General features: G+C 38.2%; 1 protein-coding gene across 2 annotated transcripts in view; it reads right to left on the bottom strand.

Annotated features, from left to right (window-relative positions):
* The window catches only part of LOC126355130 (ras-related protein Rab-28-like), a 73272-nt gene that overhangs the window by 1150 nt on the left and 48425 nt on the right, over nt 1-23697 (bottom strand). Inside the window, exon 5 of one of the 2 annotated variants that reach the window (XM_050005315.1) lies at nt 6706-6783. The exons of the other annotated variant lie outside the window; for it this stretch is intronic. Coding sequence (XP_049861272.1) covers nt 6754-6783 — 30 coding nt within the window. The 3' untranslated portion in view covers nt 6706-6753. Of the gene's footprint in view, nt 1-6705; nt 6784-23697 lie in introns of those variants that run through there. 2 annotated transcript variants of the gene reach the window in all.

A 23697-nucleotide genomic window follows, 5' to 3' on the forward strand; every position in this document is an offset into this window, starting at 1 on the left:
CCAAACACTTTCACTTTGCACTATTTCAATAAATTCAGTTAATTAAACTTTTATGTGAAATATTTCATTTATATTGTCTGAAAACTGGATAAGGGTCATAAAAGCTGCTTCAAGGGCAGTTTACATCACTTTTGCTTCCAAAGTGGAACTAGGGCATTCAGCAGTATGAATGAGATGACAGAATGAGGATATTCTATAAGAGAGAATTCATTTTTCAGGAGCTCTTGTCCCACTTTTATTACAGACTTGCCCTACAAAGCACTTATTTAAATGACTTATTATTTTTTATTTGGTTTAAAGAAAAGGTAAGCATTATTGCAAGGAAATGAATCTTGCCTGGAATTATTTAAGAAAACCCCAAGAAGGATGGACTATGAATGGAGGGATTAAAAGAAGACCAAGTGTTGCACCACAAGATGATGGTAGATGAAAATCTACATATTATTTTAGAGTTAGCTGGACATTGGATTACTGTGCACATTATAATTCGCTGATGACAGCAGTAATCATCTGTAGTCACGCCTTTTATATACATACTTGCTGACAAGTGCATATTACGCTTCAGCGATACAGCTTGTTGGAAGGTAAGTACCTTTTGTGACAAGTATTCTGTAGTCCTTTCTGTGCTGCAAAACTAGAATGATTTGTAATAAGTGTGGATGTTGCATTATGATAGCTTTTTTGGTAGTAACACGTGAGGGTTGTGGGTTGGTTTGTCAATGGGTGCCTGCAATGGGGATGAATTAAGTACTTTGAGGGGAAATACGGAAACTCTGATACCGCCCGTCTGCTTTGACGCATGACGTCACAAATATGGCGGAAACAACTATAAACCACGATTCCAATATGGCACATATAAAGTTGTTACGTACACATTATGAGGACGAAAATACATTGAAAAACAAACACACACACGTTCCACAAAAAGCCTAATGACACTAACGGGACAAACGCAGGAAATAGGGGGTTTTTGGGTGTTGAAAAACTGAATATAAACAAATTTAGACACCCATCCCCATACAAAACCACGCAAAACGACGAAAAAAACCGACATCACAAAACTCCCCAAATACCACTAAACACAATATCATCTGGAATCGGACACTTCCCTTGTCCTATATAGCTCAACAACAGCTCCCGATCCCATAAATTAGGACCTAACATTTCCCTTGACCTATATGGCTCAAAAACATCTCCTGATACAAATACCAACATTCACAGCTACACATTGGGATTGAACACTTCCCTTGACCTGTTATCCTTACAACATCTCTACATACAGCCGTCCATGGTCCGAGACACCGGAACGTTAAGTAAGTCTCATTTCTTCACGACATACTGAGCACTTCACGACTTCATCCAAAAGTCCGAATAGTTGAAGAAATTTTATTAGAGACAACACATTGTCCCTCATCATAGCCGACAACCGAAAACTGTTGACACTGTCAGTCATATCCATACCTACCAAAGACATAAAAAAAAGCAATTTACCAAAATTCACACTCGCAAACTAAACCAAAAACATCACCGATCGCTTCAAAACGACACCTACAAATACGCCACTCTCACAAACTAAATCCCGCGCCGTCGTGACGTCACACACCACACCAGCCTTACGTCACGGGTCAAAGCCGACGGATGGGATCGGACGCTTCGGTCGACCCCTTTGAGGCTCTCTCTCATGAAGCTATAGATTTTGCAGGCAAGAGTAGAGAATGGTGAACAGGGTAGAAAGATTTGTTCCCTTCAGCCAGTTACCTTTTGTATAATGTTGAAAGGGGGAAGAGGGAATGGGTAAAGAGTAATTAGAAAAAAGCAATAGTAAAAATATGCAAAAATCGCATCTGAAATTCTGATACCAATCAGGTTGTCTTTTTTACATGAATATGTCTTTACTGTATCAGAATTAGTTACTGAAGTATGTACTAAATTTACATTGTAGAGGACTAATAACAATAATGTGCCTGCAGGTCAGTAAACATTTGTTAGCCAAACCTAGACCTGGCTAAATATGGCATATTCGTTCCAGCATATGAAATTTCAGGAATGTTATTATGTCAAGTGAATTTTTCACATCTTCAGGAACATTTCTCTCAGAAGCCAGAGAGACCCAGTCATGCATATCACTCAGCATATGATGTTATATTCCAACATTTCAAAAAGAATAAGTGATAATCAAAAGGCATCAGTTCAACTGACAAAATCACATAATTATTGTGTTGTTTCACTGGTCTCATTTCAATTTTACCATCACTTGCATGATAACGTGGCATAATAGCTACTCAGATCTGAAGCACAGGTGTGCACCTCATGCAGTTGTTTCAGTAACATAATCAGCCTCGTCTTAACACAGCTATTGGGCTTATTAACATGGAGCTTTAGAAGGCACTGCTGGCAGTGGTATGGCTCAAGTTGCAGTGATGCCAGTTAAGTCTGTCAATAGACTGGGTTTCACTAGGCATGGCCGTGCAGGTTGGCAAAGCTTATGGGTGACAGTGTAGTGGAGGGTGCTGGGATCACTTATGGTAAAATTGCTGAAGTACTTGATGTTAAGAGTTACATCTTCTTTATATTAAATAGGTATTGCTGCTTAAGGGAAGTCTCTCATAACAAAGGAACCATTTTCACTTTCAAGAAATTAGAGCACATTTCATTAAAATATGAAGTATTAAAAATAAAGTTAGTGAACTGATTGTTTATGTTGACTCTAACATTATTGGTGCATCAGAGCACTATTTAAGGAATGTGACAATTCAGAGCTGTCCTATACTGGTGTCAATTAGCTGTCTGTTTTTCAAGAAGCTCTGCGAAGTGGGGGAGTGACCATGTATGTGAAAAACAGTACTCCATTTGAATTTATTGACACACACAAGCACTGGACAGACCACTGAGTGCGGGGGCAACTGAATGTAGTGAAACTATACTTTTAATTATAGTTATCTGTATGTTGCCTAACCTTGATTTCAGAACATTTCTGTTGAAGCTAGAGACAGTACCAGAAATTAGTTGTACGCAGTGGTTTCAATATTACTTTTACAAGTGATTGTGGAAGGAGAATAATGTTGAAAGATCTAAATTTACATCATCTGACTTTATTCTTTCCAACTATAGCACAGGGAATCAATAACACTACATTTCTGTTCATTTTTCTTTTCTAGAAGGTTGTTCTATTAGTAAAAGGGTAAATGGCCTTTCGGATATGTTAAATGTTTCTAGTGTAGATACAGAATGGTCTTATAAAATAAAGGAACAGGAATTACAAACAAAAACCTCTACTGGGCTTCAACCTAATTACCATTAGCTACTACGTACTTCTGACATCTGTTGTAGAGCTGTTAGAAACTGTCAGCAAAAGCTTGTTGTGGAATCACTTGAAGTGTTGTGGTCACATGCAAGGTCTGCAGAGCATGTCTTTCAATGCTAATATAAAGTGTGGAAACAAAAAGAAGTCTGCCAGCATCAGATCTGGAGACTGAGGGTTTCGAAGAACAGCCACCTTGTTTTCAGCAAGAAAGTTGAGCTTGCAGACATTGCGGATATCCAGTAATACGCAACCATAGTCCTTTAAGCAACTTCAGTAGAAGTGGTTGCTGCAGCCTTGAAGCTCATATCAGAAGTATGTTGTAGCTAATGGCAGTTACGTTGAAGGTAGCTAATGGCAGTTACATTGAAGGCCAGTAAAGGTATTTTGTTTTGTAACTCATATTTCCTTTACTTTTTGAGACTATTCTTCCAACTTTTCAGACACATCTTGTGTAACTCATCCCGCAACACATTTCTCACGTTCTTCGAGAATTATTTTCCTGTGAAACATTTAAAATAGGTTGCTACCACTAACAGGCAAGCTGTATGGCTCACTAAGAGGATAAGGATGATATGTAGAACAAAGTGGGAATTACCTCAAAATATTAGTATCAATCAAGCTGCAGGAGTCTATTACAAACAGTATGGTAAGGTGCTTAAAAATGTTGTTAGGAAGGCAAACAGCATGTCATATGCAAACAGAATGACTAATTTTCAGAACAAAATAAAAACCATGTGGTAAATCGTAAAGGAAGTGTTTGGCTTACAGTACAAGTTTGAGAATATAAAGTCAGTACACAGGACAATCTTTTTGTTACTGACGAGTTACAAATATGTACAGAATTCAACAATCACTTTCTGAATATAGCAGGTGAATTAAATAAAAACTTAGTTTCTGCAGGGAATCCTATAACTCTCTTAGCAAATTATAACAATCGAAATTGATGGGTGGAACAATATGGAAAATAAAGAAAAGGCAACCACTCGCATATAGTGGATTGATGTGTGCTGAATAGACACACACTACAGAATACAGTATTCACAGTAGGTTTTGAGCTCCAGCTCTTTTGCTTGCAAAAGTACACACCAACCCCAACGAAAACACACACTCTCGCAGCTGTGGCAAAACTCTGTTAGCCAGTGGCTTTCCAAGGCTGACACCTGAAATATGCCTTCATGACACTTGCAGAAGGCTTTTTGACTCTGTGTCTCTCAAGAGACTTCTAATCAAATTGTGTGCCTGTGGAGTATCATATCAGTTGGGTGACTGGATGTGTGATTTCCTGTCAGAAAGGTCACAGTTCGGAGTAACTGATGGAAAGTCATCAAGTAAAACAGAAGTAATATATGGCTTTCCCCAAGGAAGTGTTATAGGCCCTCTGCTGTTTACAGATGATGCTGTCATTTCCCTCCTTGTAGAGTCAGCAGATCAAAAGCCAATTGTAAAAAAAATTTAGACAAGATATTTGTGCGGTGCAAAAAGTGGCAATTGACTCCTCAACATGAATACACAAAGGAATCCACTGAATTTCGGTTACACAAAAAACTCACACAAATCTAAAGGCTGCAAATTCAACTAAATAATTAAGGATTACAGTTACAAATAACTTAAATTGGAATGATCACATAGATAATGTTGTGTGGGAAAGTGAATCAAAGACTGTATCAGGTATGCGAGTTGGGGTGGCAATCATTAAGACAAAAGCGTTTTTCATTCCAGCAGGATCTTCTCATGAAATTTCAATCACCAACTGATTCCTCCGAGTGTGAAAATATTTCGTTGCTGTCCATCTACATAGAGAGAAATTATCGTCATAGTAAGACAAATCAGAGGTTTCATGGAAAGATTTAAGTGGTTTTTTTTCCTCTCTCCTTCAGCCGGAACAGTAGAGAAATAGCTAGAAAGCTGAATTCTCTGCCAGGCACTTAATTGTGAATAGCTAAGTAATCATGTAGATGTAGACAATGGGGAGCTTGAGTCAATAATTCCATCACCAAAGAAACAACTCTCACTGATAAGTTGGGGTATCTAGCAACATACTAAAGCATTGTGCTACATATGTTAGTCCAGTACTTAACCACATTTGTAACTTTTTCCTTACAAATGCCTGAAGACTGAAGTACTTAGTTGTGAATGCACTTTATAAAAAAGGAGAAAGGTGTAATGTAGACAATTTTACACCTATTTCTATGCTATTGCTTTTTGCAGAAATCATTGGAAAGGCTGTACGTAGAAGGGTAATTGATCATGTCAGTTCACATAATTTTTCTGCCACACTTACAATTTGGTTTCAGAGGAGGTTTAACGACTAAAAATGCTGTATTCTCTTCTCTTTGTGAGTCGCTTGGCAGATTAAACAAAAATTTCGAACATTACATGTGGTCTTTGATTTCACATAAGGCATTTCAATCACACAATATTGCTGCAGAAGTTTGATCATTGTGGAATAAGAGTAGCAGCTCACAATTGGTTCCTCACATACTTCAAGAACAGAAGGTGAAAGGTCATTCTCCACAGTAATGAGAGCGGCTATGAGGTGTCTTCTGATCGGAACACAATTAAGTATAGGGAGGGGGGTGGTGCCTGTGCTGGGATCATTATTGTTTATTATACATATATAAAGGAATAGGTGAGTCTAAAACATTTGTGTTCAGTAGTGACAGATACTGAGCGCTACATAGGCAATGTACCAAACACTGAACTTCAAGACATACGTTCATGGCTTGTAGAGAATAACTGATGCTAAATTACAGTTAAGACCCATTTTTTACAATTTCTAACTCACAATTCAACTAAAGCTGACAGTTTAATTACACAAAATGGGTATATGATCAGTGAGTCTGAACAATTCAAATTCCTAGGTGTCCTTATAGACAGTAAACTACCATGGAAAGCCCATGTACAAAGTGTTGTTAAAAAATTGAATGCTGCTAAATTAACCATTAGAACAGTATCTGTTCTGAAAAGGGCAAATACCACGGGTGTGAGACATTAAAGATAAACATGATAATACAGTTTTGGAAAGGACCAAAGGTTTGGGAGTTTGGAAGGAATATTTTGAGGAGCTTTTCAGTGTTGAAGATACTACAGTTGCATGTCAGAAGAATACTGTACGGTAATTCGCAAATAGGGAATGTCATCCATGATTAATTCATTCATGAAAGTTGAAGTTTTATTCTACAATTGCTGCATAATTTTTTTGCTATAATTCAATAACAGCTTTTAACAAAGGATATAATAAACTAATAGTGACATTGCTGTCCACGGTGCTGCATGAACTTCATCCAACCGATTATCAAATAATATTACTAATGAAATAATTCATAATCAACAAGAAGAGAAGTAAGAGCAAATAAGCAGTTGACAACTGGCAATGTTCCAGACAACTTCATCACAATATTCAGAGATAGCAAAGGCAGTCGAACTACAGTAATTTGGGAGAATGCAGCTTAGCAGTTCTTGTTTCGCTGAAAACAATTCTGGAAAAAGAAAGACATTTTTTTAATTATAAACTGTGATCAGTGTGGCTTTTAGGAACAAAAGACCAATTCAACGGTAGAAGTTGATTCTGAAAAAAAATAGGGAATACTTTTAAATAACAGTAGTTTAAATTATGACAGTAACAAAGTTGGGGAAACAGTATTTAGTTCAACAATGGCGGTTCCAACATCAACAGTGTAAGAGTACAGAATCTGGCTGAATTAAATTTGGATATTTTCTCGTAAGTACTAGACATGCAAAAATTTCTGTATGCTCAGTTACAAATGAGCAAGCATAGGCACAACTGATTTTATTATAATTTTACTAATAATTAAATGGCATAAGAGTAGTTCAGAAAGTTGTTACTTATGTGTATGTAAACACACACACAAAATTACGAGCTTTCGCAACCGGCGGTTGCTTCGTCAGGAAAGAAGGAAGCTAAAAGGAAAGATGAAAGGATGTGGGTTTTAAGGGAGAGGGTAAGGAGTCATTCCAATCCCGGGAGCGGGAAGACTTACCTTAGGGGGGAAAAAAGGATGGGTATATATTGAAGGGCAAGTTCCCATCTCCGGAGTTCGGATAGGTTGGTGTTTTAAGAACTTTATATCCTAGAGAAGTATATTAAACCTATCGACAGCCTAGTGGAAAGGTTTATAGAGTCGGCTAATGCCTTCTTCAATCATTTCTTTTTCTCTTGTATAATAAAAACGTGAACTGTAGTAGGCTTGTGTTATGCTTTGCATTAAATCTTGGTTGCTATTCTGTGATTAGTCTCCAGCAGTTATCACCATTATGCTGTTATCCTCTCTCTCTCTTTCCACCGTCCACCTAACCTTTGTAACCTCTTGGTTCATCCCTATGAAATCCCCAAACCACCTTCCCTACCCTATGGCTCCTACCCTTATAACCACCCCCGGTGTAAAACCTGTCCTATGCACCCTCCCACCACCACCTACTCCAGTCCTGTAACCCGGAAGGTGTACACGATCAAAGGCAGAGCTACGTGTGAAAGCACCCACGTGATTTACCAACTGACCTGCCTACACTGTGACGCTTTCTATGTGGGAATGACCAGCAACAAACTGTCCATTCGCATGAATGGACACAGGCAGACAGTGTTTGTTGGTAATGAGGATCACCCTGTGGCTAAACATGCCTTGATGCACTGCCAGCACATCTTGGCACAGTGTTACACTGTGTGTGTGTGTGTGTGTGTGTGTGTGTGTGTGTGTGTGTGTGTTTGTGTGTGTGTGTGAGAGAGAGAGAGAGAGAGAGAGAGAGAGAGAGAGAGAGAGAGAGAGAGAGAGAGAGAGAGAGATTACCCTCTCCCTTAAAACCCACATCTTTTCATCTTTCCTTTTCCTTCCCTCTTTCCTGACGAAGCAACCGCCGGTTGCGAAAGCTCGTAATTTTGTGTGTGTGTTTGTGTGTTATTTTATTGTGTCTGTCTACCGGCGCTATCCTGCTTGCTAACTCTTGGAATCTTTGTTTTTAATATATATGTGTGTGTGTTCAAGTATTTGCTTTTTATTTTTATTATTTATCTGAGGTTCTCCTGGAACAATGTGCATTTGATGGAGTTCAACAGCAGAAATCCCTAAATCACAGCAGGTGCCATTTGGAGCTGCCGATACCATACTGAGTGCCAAGGAGAACCTGAGATATCTCTGACTCTATGTGCTTTAAGGAATGTGCAACATAACAATATCAACTTAAAAAAAAAGGGACTAATACGTATAACACTTTTAGTTAGTATGAGCTTAGGCATTGCTCAAGCCAGATGCTTATACTCTGTTAATAGGTAATAACAGTTCACCAGCCTTCAGAAGTGGCAGAATTATGTAATTAATGAATGACAAAAGAATAAGAAAACACTGAATCATTATTTGTATGGATTTGAAAAGAGAAGCTGCAGTAGTCAGAGAAATAAAAGTAGTAGTAGTCCAACTTCGGTGTTTGTTACACAGCTGTTGTTTTTGAAAAGTCATAAAGTGAGCATTTATTGAAAAGCAAATACTAATAATTTTAATTTTGACTCTGATGCTCAGACTCACTTTCACATTATGACCTTGGTGAAGGTGACAATCTGCAAGATGGCACCACCTGAAGTTATCAAATACTTAATGACTTTAACCTTAAACATTTTTAAAATTCTGTGTGAGTTTCGTTTGCATGAGTGCGTTTATATGTGTATGTTGTCTACTTTAGACAAAGGCCTTGTTGACTGGAGGCTAAGTTTACGACAGTCTTTTTGTTGTGCCTTTCTGCGACTCAGCATCTCCGCTATATGGTGAGTAGCAGCTATCCTTTTCATTATATTATTACAGTCTGTCCTTGATTTAACATTGTTAATATTGCATTCAAGGAATATATGAGGTGTGATCAAAAGTAACACGATTTTTGTTTTTCTCAAAGAATCTTTATTTATTCATCAATATCAGCGTAGTCTCTTTCAAAGTAATCCTCCTCATATACAATACACATGTGCCAGTGCTTTTACAATCTTGGAAGCACTTCTGAAAGTCACTTTTCATTATGGTGTTCAGCTCCTTCAGTGATTCTGTTTTTATATCATCAATGGTGGCAAAACTACGTCCTTTCATGGTTCTCTTCAGCCTTAGGAATAGAAAGAAGTCGCAGGTGGCTGAGGGAACATAATGGTTTTGTCTGTTGCCAAAAGATGCATGAACATGTATTGCGGTGTGAGTGGGAACATTATTATGATGCAATTTCCATGAGTGATTTTGCCACAATTCTGGTCATTTCCAACTTCCTGAGAGTGTTTCCTATTGACCATAAAATCATGATGCATTATCCACTGTAATCAAACAAAACAGTGAGAAGAACACATGTGATTGAACTTGTTGAATTTCTTTTGGTCTTGTCTCTTCAGGCAGTGTGGGATAATCGGGCCTTGGTTTTGATGTCATGCTCATGTGTCCTCACCTGTTATAACCTCCTTCAGAAGTTGAGGATTGTTATGGCTTCATACATCAATTCCTGACTGATGTCTGTGCGATGTCGTTTTTGGTTGAAATTCAACAATTTTGGAACAGCTTTTACATGTTTCATGCCCAAAATTGCTTGATAGGAGCTAAAGGATATGCCAACATCATCAGCAACCTCTCCGTTGGTGATTCAGTGATTTTCCAGAACCATTTTCTTTACTTCTTCTACATTTTTATCAGTAATTGATGTGCTACGGAATCCAGGGCGTTCGTTGTCTTCATCTTCTTGGTCCTCTTTGAAATGTTTATACAACTTGTAAACTCTTTGTCTTACTCATAGCAGATTTGCCAAACCCCACAATCAACATTTTGAATGCAGTGCTGCACTTTGTTCCATTTTTCAAGCAAAATTTTTTTGAAATTCTTTGATCCACCTCTTTTGAAAGTAAAAATTTTGACTGTCAACAATAAACTAAATATTCAAAAAAGCTGAAAATGCAAACATACATAAGGAACATGTGTAGCAACAATATAAAAAAACTGAAAATCAAATGTACAAAGCCTGCAAAATTAAAAAATTCCCATTACTATTTGATCACACCATCATAAAACAATGAATTTTTCATAGCAAGCATAATCAACAAGAACTCATCAAGATATTCAGCAGTAAGAGCAAAAAAACATTAGACATTGTTCCATGATATTTGTTGGTCACTGTTAAATACAAAGGTTATTTTCTGAAAATTTAATATAATTTCAAATGATCTTGCAGAAAGAAGAATCAAAAGCTGAAAGTTGGGGCTACATTATACTCGTACAAGTTTGTGTGCACTATCTGCATGATGGGCATGTAGCTCATTTGGAACAAGAGTCCAGGCACTGGCAACAGAAAGCATAAAACATGTGCTGCAGCTGCCTAGTGGCAATTTGCATTCAGCCATTTCAGATGTCAGGGGCAGCCGCCCAGTGGGAATCCAGTGACTTTCAAGCACTTGCAGCTTCTGCAGACAAGTAGCTGCTGCAGCCTGTATGAACTCTAATTAGGGCGGGCATTATCAGAACCTGGTGGGTTCTGTTTAAATAGGATACCATTTAGCGTGCAATGGATTATTAATTTTAATTTATTCAATAATGGTGTTAGGAAACATTCAATTTAGACAGTGAATTTTGTTGGTCTAAGAGCGTATTTGATAAAAGAAATAACATTGTCAATACCACTCTGTAAATCTTTTTAATCATTATTTGTGAGGAGATTGATGACATGGCTCATGCAGGGGGAAATGAAGCATTTCAAACAATTAAGCAGGCCTTATAGCAGCTAGACAACTAATTGTGCGAAATGGACATCAGATTTTCTCAAATAGATAACAGATTTTCTAAAATTGGTTTTTTAGCACAGATGACAAACTGCTTGATTTGAATTCACAGTTTAAACCAAGAATGGGCAAACTAGAAAAAAAGAGGAGAAATAGGATTAAAAATATGTACAAGATTTAGATGATTGTCTAGACTTGGTGGAAGAAAAGTTGATTATTAACATACCATTAACTGAGCACAACATATTCTAGTGAATAGAGAGTAAATATCAGAAAAAGAATTAACAGTGACAATTGGTAATTTAGAACAAGCCACAACTAAGAATGTTGAAATGCTTTCAGTATTTAGGCACTAAGTGGAATCATAAGGAAGGAACTTCATTACATGAAGTTGGGGATGAAAGTTCTAATACACAGAATTCACATATCAATAATTACCTGGACTTTGAATGTGCCAGACCTGAGGTATGCGATCTATTTGCCCAGCATAAGTTGAAATATAATGCTCGGAAGGATTTCTCTGCTGTGTATGATAAGGGTTTAAATCACAGGTTCCCAACTTTTACTCCATCAGGAGAAGTACTGCTTTTAAAATCGTGGTGGGGCAAATTACCTAAGATATGGAATAACCAAGAGAAAATCTGCTTTGTTTTAAGCTGCCTAAATATGGATGCAGCACAATGTTGAATGCTGTAAATTTACAAATTATGACAAATTTCAAATGACTTTTAAATCAAACTACTGGAATGAGGGGGACACAAAATAAATTATGTTTGGAACGTTTTAGTTCAAAAACTTCTAATAGCAGTTGAAAATTTTATAGAGATTTCACAGAGTGTCATCTAAATAAGGCAAAATACTTAGATAATACAATTAGAGAAAAACATCAGTTACAGGTAGTCATTAGCATATTACCATGGAGAGTAAAAGATAAGCTCCTTAGCAAATACTGCTAGATGATATCAACTTTATTAGAATATTTCAACAAACTGTTACAGTAGAGGTATTATCTGACAAATTATCAGATGGTAGTGGTTCAGATGATAAATGGCCAAATGAAATAAAACAGGTGATACAAAAATATAAAAACATGAGCATGGGTACCCCAAGACATGATTTCATCAAAAAAACAACACACAAAATAAAAAAGTCCACATAAATACAGTATGAACGTTCTGGCAGAACATAAATAGTTCATGTGTAAAGGAGACCGTTCACTGCACAGAGTGATTCTGCTGTTTAGTGAATGCTCTTCTTTACTCCTAAATTATTCTAAAGATCACATAAAGTTTTTTACATCACCAATAAGGGAAAAGGTGAAGACTCAAATGCTTTTGGGGTATGGCTTGGTCCTCGGAAGCAAATTTAGACAATCCACATAATAGTGAGTATATATTAAAAACAAAGATTCCAAAACTTACCAAGCGGGAAAGCGCCGGCAGACAGGCACATTAACAAAACACAAACACAGAATTGCTAGCTTTCGCAACCAATGGTTGCTTCTTCAGGAAGGAGAGGGAAAGACGAAAGGATGTGGGTTTTAAGGGAGAGGGTAAGGAGTCATTCCAATCCCGGGAGCGGAAAGACTTCCCTTGGGGAAAAAAAGGACAGGTGTACACTCGCACACACATACACACACATATCCATCCGCACATACACAGACACAAGCAGACATCAAGGGAAGTCTTTCCGCTCCCGGGATTGGAATGACTCCTTACCCTCTCCCTTAAAACCCACATCCTTTCGTCTTTCCCTCTCCTTCCTGAAGAAGCAACCATCGGTTGCGAAAGCTAGCAATTCTGTGTGTGTGTTTGTGTGTTTTGTTAATGTGCCTGTCTGCCGGCGCTTTCCCGCTTGGTAAGTCTTGGAATCTTTGTTTTTAATATATTTTTCCCATGTGGAAGTTTCTTTCTATTTTATTTACATCATCATTAATAGTGAGTATATGTTCATAAAGTTTAATAACAACATTAAGTGATGAATAAAATTAGATGAAAAGTTACTAAGCAATATTTTGTGCATAAGTGTGTGGTTTTGTAGAAAATGTGCCAGTTGACATTGTTCCTGACTCAGGAAGTGAGGTCCGAATAACTGACCGTGAAATGCTGAACAAGTTTCCTATGTTCAGAAGGAACTGACAGTGAGATTTATAGTGACAGATTCAAAAGAAAATTGGGGATGAAGGGGGAAAAAAGATGCACATGGGCTTGACTGACCAGCCAGGGGCCATCAACAGTAGTTTGCCAAGTGTGAACTCAAGGACACCAGCAAAAGGAATGGACAATGGAGATGGAACAGCAGAATAATACATACAAACAAGTGACAGAACATGAAAAACCTAAGATCTAGTATAGATCTAAGACCCAAACAATAGACAATGGAGAAAGAATGGTAGAAGTGACCCTAGACATAGCATGAACCTAAGACCAGCCAACAGTGTGAGAAGGATATGAGAGGACAGAAACTTCACACCTGAAGATAGCACTTCACAGCTAACTTTATAGCACAACCACAAGCACTAATTGGCCAGCAAGATACACGTAGCCCCATAGCACCATGTGTCCAGCACTGCAGAGGTGATAATAGCATTGCCAGTAGTAGTAGTAGTAGTATTGTCTAATGGCTTTCATCAAGTTACATGCCTTCCAGCTGGCTTTCAAAATTACTGGGCCAAGACAGCAGATCCCTACCACCCTTACATGAGCTTGTAGGGCTGGAGGCAGCCTGAATGATGCTTTGGGAGATGAACTGACAGTATGGCTGGTGTTCTAGCACTTGATCCTGGCGTCTGGTGAGAGGAGCTAGGGATTTCACAACAAGCAGGGTTGTGGCAATGTGGGCGACATTGATCGAGATTGCAGAGGCTGTGGTGACACCTCCACCTCCATGCCTGTGTCTGATCACGGGGCTGTGGGGTTTGGAGATGGAGCAGAGCACATGGCTGCTACCCTGGAAGAAGCTTCACTGGGTTACCAACATGAATGGGAGTGGTCCTGTAAGTGCTCAGGAGCATCATGAGTGGTGGTTCCCACCACTTTTTTTAAAACATTTGGTGTTTAAACGTCCATACCATACACCCAGCTTAGCCATTGAATGATAGATGAAATGGGACACTAAATAGATGTCTGACGCCGTTTGAGAGGCAGAATTGTTAAAAGCCATCATTGTCAATGAGGGCCCACTTTCTGACTCTGTGGTCCTGGGAAACCCTCCGTTGTTAAGAACCTGGATGAGCATGTTAACTGTGGTGTCTGTTGCACTGGATGTCATGCTGGCCACAAATGAATAGTTAGAGTAAGTGACCACTACAATGAGCCACATGGAGCCCACAAAGATGGCCACAAAGTCCAAATGAATGTGGTCCCATGGGTGACGGGTTGCACCAGGGGCAAAAGATTGGGGTAGAACAGCCTGATGCCTGGTGCAGGCAGAACAGCTGTACACCATGGTTTCTATGCCTTTGTTCAGCCCTGGCCAGCAAAGGCTGCAGGGCAGTTGGGATGATGACATTGTGAATATCTGACTGTCAAGCAGGAGAGCACCAGTGATGGCAGACAGAAGATGAGGAAGGTGAGCCCAGGCCTGGAGCTATTTGGGCCAGCCATGGAGCACATAGTGCACGACAAACCGTAAGTTAGAGTCACAGGGTGTGTCAGCAGCAATTCAAGCAGCCATAATGGGAAACCAGTTTGAAGTATGTTGTCATTCTACATCTATATGAAAACATGAAATTTCCTGCTGGGCAAATTCTGGGTCTGTTACTGTGGGTAGGCAAGAAAGAGTATCCACATCTGTGTGTTGCACTGTGGGCTTGTATTTATTACTGTAGGAACCAAGAGAAAGTACCCAATGCTGGAGCCACTGTGCTGTATACTCTGGAAGACGGAGGTGTGGCCCAAATAGTGCTAACAATGGTTTGTGGTCTATAATAAGCATAAACTTAGTCCCGAATAGGTGAACATGGAACTTGAAGATAATTGGTAAAGCTTCCTTTTCTATCTGCCAGCAGTTCTTTTTAGCAGGTGTTAGTGTTTTTGACATGTAGGCAATTCATTGTTCAGTACTGTCACCATTCCCATGCCAATGCCATATGAAGAAGCATCCAGGGCCAAAATCAGTAGAGCTGATGGGGAAAAGGATGGAAGACAGGGTACCAAGTGTGACTCATGATTTATTGATTGATATATTTATTTGCAATACAAATTGCATAGATGTCATCAGTTTTTGGTACAATGTTTCTTATTAAATAAACATACATAGGTTCTCAGAGTTTTTATAATTAGTTTTACAGTATTTATAATTATGTCATACTCTGTTGCTTAATACATGGGGTATTCACGGATATTAACTGTGTATCTACAGTTAATTTTAATATGCATTTAGAGTATAACAGCTTTTACTTAATAAATGTATTTTCAGCATTTGGCTTAAGACATGGAGGTCATTCACACCTTTAATCTCACACGGCAGGCTGTTATACAGTTTAGGCTGTTATATAGCATACTGTTCTGTCTTTTGACTTATTTTTCCTGTTTAGGTACAAGAAGTGACAGGATATAGTTTCATGGCCCTGTAAGTTTTCTGCACATTGTGGTCAGTGGGCTGGATCCCTTCTTTGTTGAGCAAGTAATAGAGGTATTCTACTTACTCCTGAAAAAACTGGTATTTGTATAAGCAGACTTGAGCCCAATATCATACAGTGTAGTAAATAGGGTGCGAAGGTTGTGCAGCTGGTCCTAATGTGTAGTGCCTGTGACAATCAAATCATTGAGATAATGCAAGCAGGGATGGACACTGTTAACTGTTCCAGGTCTTTGGAAGACTGCTGGAGCAGAAAAGAATCAAAGATCAAGAACCTGTATTTGTGTACACCAAAAGGAGTGCCATTCACTATAGTCGACACATTCATCCTGAGAGAATCAGCAGCTGCATTATATTTAAAACAATTCTCATTTAGTCTTCAGTCACAGTTGCACATTTTTAATTACACAACATGTTTTGATCACTCTGGCTAACCTTCAGATCTAAAACAAATTAAAACTAAATATGTACCATATAATATTTTAACAATAAGTAGAAAAGAGTTGTACATAAATGTAGAATTTACCTAAGTGATTGTGTCAGTAACCCATATCGTCTGTTCAGAAACTCTTATCATAGCACTGTGTTTTGTAACTGTAGTCAGTCTTTTAAACAGTTCTCTGTTGAAGTAGGGGATGCTGAAGAATAAACGATAATTATTTTAAAGGGTTTTTGTAATCATGGTGTGCTGCAACTCCTCATCTGGAGGGATCTGCAAATATGCATAGGTAAGGTATTTCTTAGAAAAACCACTTGAAATTTCCAGATAGCAGGAGAGAGCCTTGGGTTTCTTGTCCACTATGAGGTGCATGGCCAAAGCACTGGTTTTAACTGGTTCAACCACCCCAGCCTCATGGAGGCAATCAAGTCCCTGCTTAGTGGCCACCCATAAGCAGACTGGAATTTCCAGAATGAGATTTTCACTCTGCAGCGGAGTGTGCGCTGATATGAAACTTCCTGGCAGATTAAAACTGTGTGCCCGACCGAGACTCGAACACGGGAAGTTTGGAAGGTAGGAGACAGATACTGGCAGAAGTAAAGCTGTGAGTACCGGGCGACGGTAGCTCAGTTGGTAGAGCACTTGCCCGCGAAAGGCATAGGTCCCGTGTTCGAGTCTCGGTCGGGAACACAGTTTTAATCTGCCAGGAAGTTTCAGACTGGAATTGGTCGTGCCTGGCAGAAATGGGGCACATCAACTAAATGCAAGAAGATATGAGGCTGGAAATCTGTGGTACTCCCAAGGCCAGGTTCAAAGATTGGTGTGAAAGCAGCACAAAGATTTTTGGGTTCCTGGATGAGAATTATTCCAGAGATGACCTGAATGATGTCACTGATGGAGAATACAGACAAGAAGGGATCTGGACCCAAAATGTTTCTGACCAAATAACTATCAACAACAAACGGCATAATCAGTTGTGTGACCTTTTGGGATGTGGGAGTGATCATCAATTCATCATGAAGGGAAATCAAACTGTCAACATACATAACCAACATACCAATTCAGGGGAACCCAGACAAGCAATGTTTGGAGGTTTACCAAGAAAATGGTAGCTCCTGTGTCCACCTGGCAACGGATCATAATTGTGAGGTTAGTAAACAAATTGATAGTGAAAGGATATCCCTGAGGAACAACTGACTGAAGTTCATGTACCATCCCCTGACAATTGTAGGGAAGAGGGTCTGATCATCCCAACAGTTTATAAAATGAAATTCAGAGATGCTCATCTTTCCTACAAAAAGATGCAGTGCATCCAACAATCTGGAGAGATAACACACATATGTGCTGTGAAGCAGTCTGGACATGATAGGAGACCCTCCTGCCCATGCCGACTTGGTGTGACTGGTTGTTCAGTGGCTATGAACACATCAGAAATTGGTGAATCATGATGTCACTATCTGGGAAGTGGTTTATGAGTACTTCACCCTCTGCTATGGTTGATGTGGCATCTGGACCACTGACACTTGTGGCCAAACCATGAGACGCTCTTTTTCTACCTCTGTAACTTTAGAAAGTGGGTGTTTTTCAAAATAATGTCCAAGGAATGGTTGTCTAGTTTGAGGGTGATCATTTGTACCTCTAGATTGGGACCAATTGCATGACGACATCCCAAATTAAAAAGCAAGCATAAGAAGTTTTGCATGCTGTGTTTGCACAAATGAAACCACATCAACAATTGTTAGTCAGTCAGCCAGGAGCTATATGATTGACCAGATTGTTTATGATATTGATGAAATTTGAGTCGCCTTGCAACCACACGGAATTATTGCAAATAATGATTCAAAAGCAATGTGCACGTTGCACATCTCAAATGTGAGAAATGAGAACACACTTCTTCAATTAAAACAAAACAAAAAAAATCTCTGTGGACTCGAAGAAAGAAAAAGTGACCAAGGGAGAGTGTCATTAGAGACACGAAAAGTGGTGCCCTGCTGTTTCAGCCACTGTAAACACATGTCCCAATCTCATTGTCATCATTAAACAGTGGAAATGCAGGCAGGCAGTTTTCCACCTTGGAAGTGACCTTCATCTGTATGGGGTGGGTACCCTGAACTTGTGGTTGATTCTTCAAAAGCTGAATTTTCTGACAGGCCAACTCAGATTGCTGTTGCTGCTTTTGATGTAACTGCTGTTCCAGATGCTGCTGAAAGAGCAGCTGTGTGCCATTCTGTTGTTGTTCCACATGTTGCATGAGCTTTGCACCTAAGAGACACCACTAATCTTTCACCTCATAACGAGTTATAGCGACTGAGATCCAGCAGAAAATTGGGAACTACCAAAAAGACCCACAGATACTGGACTGACTGACCAGGGGTGATCAGTGGCAGTTTTCTGAGTGTGAACACAAGGACGATAACAACAGGAGCAGCGTACAATGGAGACAGAATGGCAGAATAATAACTCCAAACAAGTGCCTGAAGATCAAAAACCTAAGGCACAGCAAAAATCTAAGCCCAAACTAATAGTTTGTGTTGATAACAATACAAGAGCACTGTGAATATACAACTGATGACAGAGCTACTGTGCAGATTTCAATTTTATGAAGAAAATCACATTGAAATATGTTTTTGACACTGAGAACCTTTCAAAACTAAAAATAAAATCACATGAGCCATTCTATGTCAAGCTATATCTAATCTTCTTATCAGCTAAGGAAGTTATCCAAACTGAAATAAAAGAAATCGAAATATGGTGTATTATTGGAACTATGGGCAGCTGTTACAACAATCCTTTAATAGTGCTTAAAAATACAGATGGAGCAATCTGTTTGGTATTACATGCAAGACTGTAAATGAAAATATCTGTATTTGAAAGGGATAGTCAACTTATAATAGAAAATCATGAACTAGATTTTCAGGGGCCATATTTAGTATATTAGTAAAGAAAATCAAGAATCCTCTTACAAAAGATAAGAGATTCACAACCACAACACATGAAATAAGGCTAACATTGATATTCCAGGCTGTTTCCTGTGCAGATTTTGCACAGCAGCCCTGAAGGTGCTCAACCACATTCCACCAGATGTTCAAACATTTGCACTGATGATGTTTCAGAGCTAGAATGATGTGTGTGCTCCAGCACAGCCACTATATTCTGTAAACAATTTTTTTTTTCTACAAGTGGAATTTAGTCTGGTCACCATGATACCAGCACATTTGAAGCCACAAGCGGGAAACATTCAAGAGCTGCGAAGTCTTGTTTATAATCATTGTTTATAAGATCAGTGTTGTGTAATGCTTCTTTCTGACGATTATATAATATTTCAAACATCGGAAAGAAACATTGTGACACACTATCTCAGTTATTAATGCACTTGCATTCTCAAGGAATCACTATTAAATCTATCTAAATTACGGTTTGGAAGAGAGGAAGTAAAATTTTTGGAACATACTGTAAATATTCAGGGAATCATACCACATCCACACCAGATAGAGGTGATCATATTATTCCCAGAAGCAACACATGAAAAACAATAAAGACCTTACTTAGGAATGATAGTCTTCTACAGAAAGTTCTTAACAAAGTAAATGAAGGATGCACCCCATCTACTAACACTTTTGAAACAAAAAACATTGTGGAAGTGGACTTCAGAAAGTAGAACAGAATTTGAAAAAAAAAATCTGATAAAAGTTTAGCAAATGTTCCCTCACTCTCCATCCAGGCTTCTGTTGCTCATTTCATCTACCCACAGATGCCACAGACAGTGGTCTGGGATGTCAGATTTTTCATCTCATAAGTAACTATACCACAGAACACCATCCCACTGGGTTTGCAAGTTGCACATGGAATAACTAACAGGAAGCGCATCCAGTAGTATGGGCATTTAAGAAATTTAAATATATGTTAGCCAAAAATGAAACTGCAGTACATACCATTCACAGAGCATTTTCATTTGTATTGCGAAATAGATTACTACACAGCAAACTTCCTCGATGAGCTCACTTCTTACAAGAATTTAATTTGTCTATTGTTTATGTGAAAGGATAAGACAATATGGCACCAGATACATTATCTTGGCTCCTGTTAGGGCTACAAGCTGATGAAGATGTAAAGGAGTGAGGACACTTTGCTATTTATTTTTTGAAAATGGGGGAAGGACATCAAATGGTTTTCCAACAATTTATTTCACTCCAAATTGAAGACAATATGTTAATAATCTATACAAGACAACGGTAAAATAATCACATCCAGGAAAATGAACATTGGAAGTTATATAAGGGGATTCTATTCCATCAGAATAATAGGGTAAACTGATGGTTACTTTATATACCTACAAAAAGTATTGAAATATTAACATGGCATTTGCATCTGGGATATGCTCATTTTGGTCTCAAAAAATGTGTACAGCATGTATAAAAATTACCACCTTAACAATGTGTTTAGAATAATAGAGATGACAATGAGAACTTGTAATATATGCTCTAAAGTTAAATTAGTTACTACATGTATACATTCTGTTTGATGACAAACGATACCAGAAGACGTTTGGGATCTTGTTGCTCTTTTCTGGTCCTCTGCCTTGCTGTTTGAGAGGAATGACATACATAAAAAGTATATCCTTTAAAAAAAGGGCTGCTTCAAATACTGTAATAGATGAATATAGGGGCCATTATTGTAAGAAGACAGGGAAACTCAGAAAATTACTGTGTGATAATGGATCTCACTTCACTGCAAAGAAGTTAAAATAGTTTTTAGCATAGGGAAATATAAACCTTGTATTGATTCCAGGAACCAACTGCAAGCAAATCCAGCAGAAGGAATTGTATGTAATTATATGAGACATAACACACCTTTTATTTTCTGATTGGTTATACATATCAAAATGTGGTTTTTGGCAAGTGTTAGAGCATCAAGGGGTACATTTTTTATTAATATTTTTAGTGCTAGTATCAACAGAGATACTGAAGCAAGTATTGTTTTTTAAATGGAACTGTATACTTTTTACAATTGCATTCAATAGCTCTTCAGAAGACAATTACAGTGTTTGTTAACATTGATGTTGAAACCTGTCATTAAAAAAATTGAGAAATATTCTAGAATGTGTAGCACAGTGGCCATAAATGGCATTTGCAGTGCAAACACTGCCAAGCAGGCATCTTGGACGAGACTGTGTAGTTGTATACCATAAGACAGGCCTGCACTAAGAGAATAAAGTTTTATTTCCCTTTGAACCAACTTTTGACCTAGATGCAGGTTCACCTATGAACACTGTATTTGGAAATATGACATAGGCTAGAATCTAGTGTATCACAAAGGGCTTTGGAAAACTATTCCACATTTGTGTATCCTCCCAGATTTATTGAGCCGAAAGAGAGAAATCAACTGTTCATTCTTCAAAAATAAAGAGGTCTTACGTGTTGCAAAAAGTAACTACTGTATTAAATATCTAAATGTTAGAAGGAAGATTTGACCTATCTTTTCATGTACATCGCTGGGTGCTTCTTAGAGGTAAAGTATGTGCTGTTGGAACAATAAACTCTGTCAACTTATTTCACATTGCAATACGGTTTTGTACACATGTAACTGAAATAAACAATTTTCTAACAGTTATGTGGTAACCACCCATATCACATAACATACATTTTGTCTTTCAAAAAAAAAATAACTTTATCCTTTATTTAAGTATGTGTTCAAACTGTTGACCATAGGCTGAAAGGAACATTTGCAGTTGCCATTTGAAGGAACAATGAATGGATGTAATTACAGTGGATGATATGGTAGAGCATGCACTGGCAATTTGATGACCCATGTCATCTGGCATAGTTGAGCCTTCATCAGACTGCATCTTTAAGCACTCCCAAAGCAAGAAATCAAGAAGCGTCAAAGTGAGGAACCTCACATGCCATTTCACAACAAAATTTCTTCCTATCCAACGTCCAGGAAAGTTCTCATTCAGTATGTGTGTTGTAACATGGGATGAGTGAGCTGGACAACTGTCATGTCACAGCCATATACACTACTGAATATCCACTGGAACCTCTTCTAGGAGAACTGGCAAAATGTTTGTCAGAAAGTGTGCTTACAAATGTCCATTTAGAACACCTGTGATGAAGTAATGTCCCACAATATAATTTCTTATGATGCCATAACATAAGTTTACACTCCACGGCCATTGATGTTGCACCTGAAGAACCCAGTGTGGTTTTTGAGTTGCCCAGTAGTGCATGTTATACAAATTTACATTAGGGTGGTTAGTAAACATTGCTTCATCGATAAAAAATGTTGGAAAAACAAAGGTCAACTTGCAGTTCCTTAAGGGCAAACTGACAAAATTCTGTAAGGTGTTTGAAATCACATTCATCAAGTGCCTGATGTAGCGCAGATGAAAATTCCATTGATGCAAGATGTGAATGATACTTGTCTGGCTGATTCCACATTCCTTGGCAATATGTCTTACCATTGTGTGGATTCATTAGCGCCATTGCCAGAACAGCTTTTTCATGTTTTCTGTCAGCTGTCTTCTTTCTAGTCCTCTTTTTGACATTCAAGCAGCCTGTCTAGACTAGCGTCTTAATAATTCATGCAACTGCCTGGCACTTAGGACATTGTCAATCCAGACAGATACTGTACTACAACATTTCTTTTATATTCATCATATAAAAGTAGTATATCCAACTTCTCCTCATTGGTGTACATATCTGCACGCAACGATGTTGAAGCAGACACAAATGGCCTGCAGTGCAGCAAAGTAAACAGGCAAATGTGTTGGCATTCTGACATGGTGTAGCACAAGAGCTTTGGCCACTGCTCTCAAATCCTAGGATGTTTCTTGAATTTTTTTTTGATAGGTTTCAAGGTCAAAATTAATAAATGCTATATCACTTTAACTGCCTTCTCAAGAGCTATTGAATGTAGTTACACAAAGTATACAGTTCCATTTATAAAAACACACTTGCTTCCATAACTCCACTGATATCAGCACTAAAAGCATCAACCAAACAAAAAAATACGTGTCCCTCAATGCTCTAAGATTTGTCGATATTTGTAACCATTCATGAAGTGACAGGGTTGTTACATCTTATGTCACTCACCCTTTATATTTTAATACAGAGGATATAAATTTAATATAAAAAGGGGAAACACTATTACCAAATATCTTGCACAGTCCTTCAATTAATTACTTCAAATTTTTATATGATAATTCAGACAGACATAGGCTGTATATCTTTTTTTAACGGCAATGTACACGTTTTCTGTTTAAACTGACTGTGTGAAAGAAAATGTTGTGTTGTGCTGTGCTATGAGAATGTGCAATTTAATTTCATTCTTGCAATCAGTTTTGACTACAATAGGAAGGCATGTACACCATTAGACAAAGTGTTTCTCCCATATGTATTATTTCTCCTTATAAGTATGAGGGAGTGCTGAAAAGTAATGCATTTGAATTGTTATTCTGTTCTCAACATTGATTGGGGTATTAATGAATGAGGTATTAAATGTCATGCATACTGCTCAGTCAACTTTCGCACTTCACTGACACAAGTTGGAACCCTATGCTGTTGGAGGGCTCTGAGTAATTGGGAGTAACATGACGGTGGGTAACATCATTATATATTTGCATGAGAA

The sequence above is a fragment of the Schistocerca gregaria genome, chromosome 3, assembly GCF_023897955.1.
Source record: "Schistocerca gregaria isolate iqSchGreg1 chromosome 3, iqSchGreg1.2, whole genome shotgun sequence".
In the NCBI taxonomy this organism is placed as follows: domain Eukaryota; kingdom Metazoa; phylum Arthropoda; class Insecta; order Orthoptera; family Acrididae; genus Schistocerca; species Schistocerca gregaria.